The 11,224-nt window shown below is 32.5% G+C and overlaps 1 protein-coding gene across 1 annotated transcript in view; it reads left to right on the top strand.

Annotated features, from left to right (window-relative positions):
* Positions 1-11,224, top strand: part of ERBB4 (erb-b2 receptor tyrosine kinase 4) — a 462,722-nt gene that overhangs the window by 201,425 nt on the left and 250,073 nt on the right. The window contains exon 18 of the mRNA XM_019656860.1: positions 8,459-8,591. Coding sequence (XP_019512405.1) covers positions 8,459-8,591 — 133 coding nt within the window. The remainder of the gene's footprint in view (positions 1-8,458; positions 8,592-11,224) is intronic.

Here is an 11,224-nt window from a genome sequence, read left to right as displayed (position 1 = left end):
TCATGTATAGAATTGCATATAAAGAGAACAAGTCAAACTATTACTTGAAAATTAGATTGTGAATTCTTTGAAAATGGGACTACTTAAATCTGTATTGTGTAATTGTGACCAGTAAACGTGACACAGATGTGTGGCTTAATACTTTGATAGATAAAGATGGATGCAATTTGCCAATAGGACATAATCTCTGTTAGTAACACAGGTATCTGAAATTACAGTGCTTAGAATGAATGGTGATCTTTAGGTGAAGAAAAATTTTAACATACAGGAATAAAGATTTATTGGTGCCTGCAATGATTTAACCCCTTCACTTTTCTTCATAAAGCAGTATTTATGGAATGTTTTCTGCATTATTATGAAAATAATAAATTCTTTAGCATGTTGAACAATTTTTGTAGGTAACATAACTGAAGTTGTAATATTTTCCTCAATTCCTTAATCTTTGGGCATATTGTTTCAGATTACCATGTAGTAATTAATATTACATAATAAGTAGGTGATAAGATGGAACAGTACTTAGTAGATAATATATTTTTAAAATAAAAGTTTACAGTGTTTTGTGGCATTACATACCTTTGTATATTACGTATGTAGATAATGATAAAGCTGCTCTACTAATATAGGCATTGATAATATTGTAAAATAGGTATAAGCCATGCAGAAAAAGCAGAATACTGAACATTCATCTCAGCTATGTAAAAAAAACCCCAAAAACTTGTTAAAAGAAAAGCCATTTCTTGTCTAATTCCCTTTCAATGTGTTGTTTATAGAATTCATAGGTATTTATCAGTTATACCTCAATAAACCTGGAAAAAATTCACACATATAAAATTCATAGATGAGTTATATATATTCTTAGGATAGTGTACTTAACCATAAGAATGTTTGCCTCAAAAATCAAATGTGCAAGTTTGTATACTTTCTCCAAAATTGTTAGAAAGAAGCAAAAACCCAATGGATACGTGTAAGCATTGCCTACAAAGAGAAGGAAGGAATTACCGTGAAACAATTAGAAATTTTGCTCAGAAGCTAATCCTAGAGATAAAAAATGAAATGTTATTACATATTGGTTTGATAGTACAATCTCTACTGAAATACTTTGTAACACTGTGTTAAATAATATGTAACACTGAGATATTGAAAAACATTGGAAGAAAAAGTTTATTTTAACACATGAAGACAAATCAAGAAACATTCAAATTTGCCTTGGAAGAGGGAGAATATGCTGTGATTCATTTGTTTCAGCACTTATACTTCTGGTTGCATTATCATGTGTTAGAGGGATCTCAGATTCTAATCAAAACTTAGAGACATACGAATGCCATAGGTCTTATCAAGTTAAAACCATGGCTGTCAACTAGGGTCTACATCAAAGACTGACCTAGATCACATTCATTTGCTCAGAAGGAAAATATGTGTCATATTTATTGAGCAGGTGGAATTCTAGGTCAGAATAAGCATAATCTGCAGGAGAAAAAACTCCTTTTAATGTGGTTCTCCTTGCCCTAGGCAGTAACCCTTAAAATGTCTTCTGTGGAATTTCAGTGTTTCAAGGTCTCTTGTTTCAAATCTGAACTGCTTTGGGGAAGACAGAACAGAGTAACACAGCCACTGTCACTAGAATAATAGATACTGCTTGTCTTTTCCTTTCTTAAAGAAAAAACAGTTTTTAAAGCCAAAAAAAAAATCCTCTTAACTGTATTCTCACTGTGAAAAAAATAAAATGAAGCTAAATGAAGAATAATGTCACTTACAAACTTCAATAAGGGCATAAAGAATCTAATAAACATAAACCACAATGAACAGCAATGAAGATAAAATAATAGTCTGATAAGAATCTCAATAGTAAGATATAACTAAATATAAAATGAAAGAGTCTATTGGAATCCCAAGACAAATTTATGTACATTTTTTATTCTCTACTATCAAACATAGGTGTTAAAGAAAATTCTGATGAGTTATATTTATCTACTCTAAAAAACCAATTCTAATGAATCATCTTTAGAGAGACCACATAATATAGCTAAAATATTAACAGACCTGAGATTAGCATTGCTATTTATGTTTGACCTTATCCAGGTATTTTAACTTTCTGAGAGTCTATGTCCTTATATATAATATGGAAGTTATAAGAATTACACCTCATAATCATTGTAAAATGCATATAAAAATAAAAATTAAAAATATGCAAGTGCTATTAGAACGGAAAGTCTGTAGTCAATCTATTTAAATTATTTGGTTTTAAGGGTAGTATATGGAACCAAATCCATCTCTGGTTTATCTCTATGAAAGGGAATGTTTTCTATATCAGGGTAGAAAGTCTTTGACATTCTAATTTCTATTAGGTTATTTCCCATTGAAACCGAAGTGGATTGTTAGTGACACAACATGTGCTATAAAATGTAGCAGTCAAGAGGAAAACAATTTATTAATTATGTAAGCAATTTATTCTTACATAATATGTAATTACTTATTATTATAAGTAATAATATATATATGAGGAAAACAAGGTTTGACTGTCATCAAGTGCAGTTAAATCTTGTTTCCCTCTTATACGAACACAATTTTGATGACAGTCAAATCATGTTTTCATATGAACACAATTTTGCTATGTTTACATTGCTTACATAATTAATAAAATATTGAAAATGTTATTTCCAAAGTTGTATTCCCTACCTTAGTTGGCATGTAAGTCAAAGAATTTTCTTTCAATGGAGAGTCAACATGTTTTTGATGAACTGCGCTTATCTTATAGCAAGAGCAAACTAAGAAACATGGAGTGCGTTGCTGAGGAGAGATTCATGCTTTTGTCTGGTGGCCACTGGAAGATTTTCAGGAGGGAGATAGGGGACAGGATGATAGACAATGTTACCCAATTATGTTTTTTAAAAACTGTATAAGCTTACAGAGAACTATCACATCTGACCTGAATTTAAGAGCCATCCATTTATTATGTATGAATATTTATTTATTTATTTATTTATGTATGTATGTATGTATGTATGTATGTATGTATGTATGTATGTAGGCATGTATGTATGTATGTATGTATGTATTTACAGTTACTAATTAAGTTGCCTTCCCAGCAAGTGAAACTCCCTAATACTAAGATCTCTCTCCCTCTCCTTCTCTCTCTCTTGTTGTCTCTCTCCATATATTATATATACACACACACTGTATAACGACTTGTTAACTTAGGATATCTTAGATTCTCTAAATTGGGTTAGAGGTAGGATTGACATCTGAGTTATTGCTCACATATGGGTGCTTTTGAAAGTGAATGTAGTACTATTGATACGTTGGCACAAACTGAGACCATCCTGGCCAAAGTAAGGCAAGTGATTCTCTAATACTTTAAGGTCTTTGATTTAATGACAGTACTAGGCAGGAGCTAAAGGCAAATTCATAAGATCTCAGGAATTTCAGAAAGGCCAGATAGTTTCCGGCTGTGTTTATTTTGTTTTGCCTTAGGTGAAGATGTGTTTGTGTGTATTTAAGCCAAATTGCTTGATAAAGGCACCACAATCATAACTCCTTACAGGCAGACACATAGTTAAAACTCAGATTGTGAACCTCCAAAGAACCTTCCAGCACTATATGCCACTAAAAGAAAAAATCATGGAGGTTTAAAAGCAAAACACATAATTATAATGTGTGAGGCACTATTTTACACTTTCTGAGACTTGCAGTTTATTATACAAAAATCCCATTAAAATTACCTGACTAGCCTATTGTTTTTGTTTATTTCTACCTTTTGTTTAAATTTTTAAAAAAATGTTTAATCTTTAGTACCCATAAACAGTGAAGCAGCTCTAAGTTTGATCCAATGAATCCTGAAGACGCATCTGCAAACTGTTTAATTTAATTTATTATAGAAGCTTCTAAAAGTGTAATTCTCAAAGTTGACTGAGAATTATACCATCAGTGTGTTATTGGACTGCAGACTGCTTCCTTTATCTTTAATTGAAAATTATTATGTAAGCAAGAATTTAAGTAAAATATATCTATGTTATAAATTTAAAATCCTTTTATTTGGTGAAAGACCTATAATAGAATCTCAGAGATTTAGCATTCTTTGCAATGATTATATTATCCCAAATACCAGTTTTAGCAAGTTTACACTTTTAAAGAAAATACCACTGTACCTTTTTCTTTTTGTAGGATATCCTGCCCTTCACGTGAAACAGGAAATGGTGTAACAGAATAGTTTTAGAAGCATATGAATTTTAATTATAAATTATATTGACTTTACTATATTTTGTTTATGATCTGATATCTGGAAAGAAGTAGATCAATGAAAGAAAATATTTGGATGTTTCTAAAATCAGGTTCCATGTATTAGCTCACATTTTATATTCCCCAGTGAGGAATAGCATGGTTCAAACATAGTAATGAATGATAATATATCTTCTTATGTGTCTTATTATATGAGCCATATAGTTTTGGGAGACATTACTCATTTACATATAACTGTTTAGAACAGGTAATTGCATTCACAGCAATAGAATATAATACATCGTGTGGTCTCTGAAATTCTAAATGAAATTATCAAAACCAAATTGTATGTTTTAAAATAAATTAGCTAAGTTCATTTGTGATTCAGAAGCCTTATTATATTAGTTTATATAAGCACTGGAAGGATATCAGTTTCATTATACTATTTTCAAAGCACAAAATAAGGTAAACTATCAATTGATCGCATCCTTTCAGTTGAAGCTTTAACTTAGCACTTACAGTGTCCCATCTGTTATACTTTAGGTGGTCCCAACAATTTTTAATGGACAAGCCAGTAACACAAATAAACAACATTCCTGTTATAGGTAAGGAATTTCAGAATGTGCTAGGCCCCTTGGTGTTTGGACCTTATGATCTTATTAACAAAGTCCTAACTCAGCCTCTTCGAGGTCCCTCTGACTAACATGTAAAAGGAAACACTGAGAAATATAGCTTAGTTGGTGACAGCCCCCATTGGATCTAGGAGGGATATATAGCATTTTAAGGAAGCAACTTAAGTAGCTACATCCTTTTTATCCAAATGGTCCTCATAAAGAGTGAAGCATTAACTCTCAGGAAAAATAATGGTCACCTATTGTACAACTACAAATATCTAGGAATCATCAAAATTGGGGGGAGTAGGATATGTGTAAGTAGCATTAATTTTTCAGATTAGCTTGGTTTCATGAAACGTGATTTAATGATAAGAAATATGATAATTACATGTCTCAGACATGTTAAACTATAATGAATGGAAAAATATGCAGAAGTATTTAGATTGTAAAAGTGGACAGTAAAAAGCAAAATTAAATCTTAATTGGAAATAAATAAACATTCAAGAAAAAAATAAAACAACACCATTATTATAAAACTAAACTTTTAGACAGTGATTTATTATTTTGTTTTTTTGTAAGTTTAATAAACTTTTGTTTCAAAAGACAAATACATTGTCGAAAATTAGAAAATGGCCACTAGTAAAAATATAAAAATAAGAACACCATAGTCATACTATTCAGAGACAAATATTGTTCACTGTCTTATTGTATATTATTCCAGGTGTTTGTGTGTGTGTGTGTGTGTGTGTGTGTGTGTGTGTGTGTGTGTGTGTGTATTACAGCTACTGTACTGAGTGGAGTTGGGCTGAGATAGGTGCTGGGCCCTCTATGGTCAAGGGTAATCATGGGTGGAGGCCAAATTGGGTTGATTTTCCTGTTGCAGCGAGGACAAGTCTGGCCAAGGGTGTGTGTGTGTGTGTGTGTGTGTGAATTTTTCTCTAATTGAGATCTCACTGCTTTGTAACCCAGTCTTTCCAATTTCTGGTCCACGTGGTTTCATGGCAGTAAATTTTCATCTCATCTAGTATATAATTCATATTCAAACTTTTCAAGTTATCTCAAGAATGTTTATACAGCTAGTTTTTCCAACCTGGAATCCAATCCAGAATTACATTTCACATCTGTTTTTTATGACTATTAAGTTTTTGTAATGAAGACTAGTACCTTTTTTCATGATATTTAGTTATTAAAGAAAACATTCAAGTAATCTTATAGAATGTTTTCCCTTCTTGATTTCACTCATGGTTAATAGCTTGTTTTCAAGAGTAAATTCTGCTGGAATCTGAAGAATTTGGCCTTTCAAAATGTCCAAAACATTTATGTGTGATCTTTAGGTGCAGAAACGCTAGTTTTTCACTTCTTCAGGTTGTTTGTACCTCTACCATTACTGCAGAGTGGTAAGAGAAGAAAAAAGGTAAAGAAATGCAAATCAACCAAGGAACTGCTGTGAGAAAATATCAAAAGTAAATGCTAATGAGAAAAATATAGAAATTACTGTTTATTTCATTTTTTAACATTTTATTCCTATTGCCATGGCACAACTAAGTAATAACGACATGACAATTGCTATCCACCCAAATTAGATGAAAAGAATAGAGACAGGGGTCTTGTTATAGTCGATAATAAGTGATCACTCTTAAAATGAAAAACAAAAACCAAAGTATTTTTTTATTTCTATTGACGTTGACATATATTTTTATAAATACATACTACTTATTCTTTTGCAAAATACATAAGCAGAAGAAATTTAAAGTTTAGGTAAATCCCACAATCAACAAGACATTGGACACTATTCTCAATCACACATAAATCCTTTGAAATAAAAAGCTGAGGTGAGGAAACAAAAATGCAACCCTTTTTATAGTAGTGGCTTTTCAGGGATATGTTAGGCACTAGAGCTGAAAATTATTCCTTGGGTTGAAAACTCAAAATTACTCTGAAATACATATTTAACTGGCGTGCTCAAAAATACGATCTTACACACACCAAAGCACATAACAATGATGAGTTTGTGTCTGTATCATAGTTTAATTTTCTCAGCATAGATTTTTATATCTTTATAAAATTTTGCTTAGGAAAATCTAGTTGAATCATAGCCACATTTGAGCATGTGATAGTACTTTCGGCTGTCAGAAAACAACCTTAGGATGAACTACTTCTTACAGTTTTTCTGCAGTTTTATATCACAGTATAACACAGTATAATCTTTAAAAGGCATGATTCATTTATACAAGAAGTTACACAGATTTTTTTAAAGAGATGTTTAAAATGTTAAGGTTTTATTTGCTATCTGCTATCATTATTTCCGATTTGTCTTTAAGCAAAAGTTTATTTTGCAAGACAGGTATTTTTTTTTTCCTTAAAAGAATGTAGCCTTACAGAGTAGATTCTTCTGCAAATAGGAATAAAGGATACAAAATACTTCACTACGGAAAGCCTGGGTGTTCAGGGAATTATTTGTTAGTGTCGATATCTATCATGGTTTCATGGTCAAATGTGTATTAGGTAACACCTATGTGTTTTACTCTGAACTATTTGCTGTGGCATGTGAAATTAACATATTCCAGGGCTCAGGACACAGAAAACTCATAGATACTACTCTATTCTAGAACAGGAAGTTAAAACCACAAATATTACTTTTTAAGCACGGAAACATTTTACCTTAGACAACAATAAAAAAGGAAAAGTCTCAAAAGTATATCTGAGCTAACAATTTTAAGAATAAAAATCTCTAGTCAATCGCTTTCTGATACTTTTTGGTATTCTTTTCTCCTTTTTAATGTAATACTTCATGCGCAAACCTCTTTTATGGGTAGATGATGCCGACATATACTTTTGATAATATGTACTTCTGTCGACACAACTCTGTGTGACCCAATTTTTTATCTTTCTCTTGCCAACAAAGTTGCCCTTACTGGACTTCAGTGGCACCCTTGTTACTAACTGTCTTATCGGTATCCTCATACTCCGGCCTTGCGGGGTTCCTATGTCTCCAGACCTCTCCCATTTCCTTAGAGCAGCGGCTCTCCACTGGGGGCGATTTTTGTAGACAGTTGGCAATGTCTAGAGACATCGTCATGACTGCAGGATAGAGGTGCTACTGGTATCCAGGGGACGGAGGCCAAAGATGCTGCTAAATGTCCTAAATTGCACAGGACAGTTCCCCGCAACAAGCATTTTCTCAAGCCCAAAATGCCACAATGCCACTGTTGAGAAAGCCAGTTTTGGAGAAAATATTGAGTATAATAATATTACACACCACACAAAAATAATTAAAATCTGCTTTCCATTGATTTATAGATACAAGTAAAACAATTGAAAATGCTCCTATATCAACATTTTGGCATACGTTCGTCATTGTTATCAAGTTTTACATTTTTTCATGGGAAGGCATGCTGTGTGGCTGGTCATCTCCAAAGATTAATTGCATATGCATGGTTTAGTATTCAAAACAAAACAGAACAAAAACATCTCCAGTTTTTAGCATGAGAAACGTTTTGTTATACCTCCAACGCATTTTTCTTTGCATTCCTTCTGACTAGATCTGTGGTATGTACAGTTGTTCTTTCCTCTTCCTCTATATTTTCTCCCTTCATCCTTTTTTCTCTCTTTTCCATTCTGGCGGGCAGAACTCCTCTAATTGCAGCTGGAGTCATTGGAGGGCTCTTCATCCTGGTCATCGTGGGTCTGACGTTTGCAGTGTATGTGAGAAGGAAGAGCATCAAAAAGAAAAGAGCCTTGAGAAGGTTCCTGGAAACAGAGGTGAGGGGTGTGTTTCTTCTTTTCATGTGTTTGAGGATTTTCATTGGGGTTGGAAGGTTTAGACGATACTTGATTTTGTAATCCAATGGAAAAGTTTGCTCAATTTCGTGCTGAGGATTTATAGTTTATAATATGTAATACAAAATCAATGAAAAATCAGTGTATTGTAGAGTAGTCAAAACGGTTTCATGCCTTCAAGAGGTTAAATAACAGGGGTCAAGGAAATTCTCATATTGAGGAAAAGACGGATCTGTTTCTTTTCAGGGAGGGGTGCCATTGGCAAGTTCTAGAATATCATGGTAGGAGAACTAGAAATTATCTGGGTAGAAGTTATCTCAGTAGCAGAACTAGTAAAATGTCAGAAATAGAATTTTTCTGGTTCAAAATAAAGCCAGATAGGCAAGCAATTTATGCTTTAATTAGGGTCATTCAATTGGTAGCTACTGATCTCATTATTCCAGCAGTAAAAGGCTGAGCTTACAAAATAAAGCTGTGTTGTAATCACACAGGCCTTACCATATAATTTATGAGATGCATTTAATATTAATCATGTTAGTTATTATGAATGTGTAAATTACTGTTTATTATAATTTCTTTTATATTGCCACACTGAGTTCTCTAGCATGCAAGCTGATAGCGTTCACTGTACATGTTATAGGGGATGGACAATTACAGAAAAATGTGCATTACCAGGTTATTGTTAACTCTCATGCTAACACTTTTTCTAGATACACACATTCCTCCACTCTGAACAATTCACAGCAAATCTCTTCTGAAACTTAGCCTTCCCTGGGTTTGTTTTCTTTCGTATGGTCAGTGTAACAATCTTGATTTTTCCTCTTAACACTGACAGAAATGGGGAATATTTATCTGTGCATAAATTTCGCACACTAATAATGAATTTAATTTTATCTCTTTTCCTCCGAAAGTGGAAATCAGAAGAATAATGTCAAAGTGTCAGAACGCTACTTTACCTGAAATTAGAATGGGCTGTCTCATCAATAGACATGTGCAAGCTTAAAAAAGTAGTAAATTATATACAAGGGAAAACATAGTAGTGATTGCTTTTTGATTTGGACGTTTACAGAAGACCAACTTGGTCACTTTTAATGTTGCACATGTGAGTAAAAGTTTGAGCATAATGCATGTGCTGTGTTCATATTTCAGATTAGCTAGGATGCTAGAGGCAGCTAGAATTTGCCTTCATGGTTAGCTTCGGCAGTCAGTGGGGGAATTTTAGAAGGTGAAGTAAACTCGAGTTGGAGAGGAATTGAAGGGCTGGAACAGCAGTAGACATTTAGGTGATTGGGTAAATAGAAGAGAAATTTGGTCTCTTAACCATGTGCAAAAAAGTCTCATTGCTTGGAAAAGAGTTGTTTTGTATAGTTAATATGGTGCTTTCTAAGAAAGTCCTTCAAATTGACATTTTATTACTAAATAAAACACACTGATTGGTCTTATAAATGGATTCTATTTTTATAGAAAGCTATCACTTAGGACTAAATTAGATAATTGTCAAATTCCCATCTTTCTCTCAGTAAAAGTATATATATATATATATATATATATATATATATATATATATATATATATATATATATATATATATATAAATAACGAAGGAATACTCAAGAGGATCAACTTAAATCCTTAAATACTGAAGCTGAAAATTCACGTCAGAGGTGAAAAATGTGTTAAAGAGTGATATATTGTGGGAATGTATCTAAAGTTAATAACACTTTTCCAAAATTATTTTGCTCCAGATTGTCTTTCTTCTGTTACAAGCATAAAAGTAAAAAATATATATATTCTTTTAGCATACACTTATTGAGATGCACTATAAGCTTGGTGCTTTGATGTTGTGACTACAAAATGTATTATGAGACCTGATCCTATCCCTTGAAGAGTGACAAACTCAGTGCCTCCATTATGGCAGGCCATATTCCAAAGTATATTATATACCATTTCACTCTTATATAGTCCTCTAAGGTAATCATTGCTAAACTTAATTCACAGTTGTGAAGTGAGGGGCCAGAACGGTTAAATTAGTTACTAAGCCTGTGAATGGCTACACTGGTGGACAAACCTACAAATTTAAACTCAATTCTAATTCCGCCATACTGGCTTACAGAATGAAGCTATTCTTTTAAAGGTGTAATACTGCTGGAGAAAAATATTTTTTAAGAAAATTTTAAATGATACCTACAAAAATTACAGGAGACTAAACATCTCAGGTAAAATTGAGAAGCTTTCAAAATATGAAATTATCACATTGTATATACCAAAACATGTACATAATATATTTTAAGTATATTTAACCCAAGCGCTGAAATCCAGTCGCCAATCTTGCGTATAAATTTATTTGACTTTTGTTCATGTTTTTAAAAAATAATTCATAAAACTTCCTCATTAAACTTATAGTGTGTGTATCAAAATCCAACAAACCAACCCTATACAACAGAATTGAATTCAATTGAAGGGGATTCTCTGTGGGAGATTCTTTTTCAGATTTAACAAAGAATTCTGCGATTCTTTCTGAGATTAGTTTTATGTGATTTGAATGCAGTTATATGTGTTTTTACAATATAAATTTGAAAATGAAACACAAGTGTATTAGCTGTCAAACTGTTAGA

Source organism: Hipposideros armiger, unplaced genomic scaffold (genome assembly GCF_001890085.2).
Source record: "Hipposideros armiger isolate ML-2016 unplaced genomic scaffold, ASM189008v1 scaffold_268, whole genome shotgun sequence".
In the NCBI taxonomy this organism is placed as follows: domain Eukaryota; kingdom Metazoa; phylum Chordata; class Mammalia; order Chiroptera; family Hipposideridae; genus Hipposideros; species Hipposideros armiger.
This window is presented reverse-complemented; position numbering and strand designations above follow the sequence as displayed.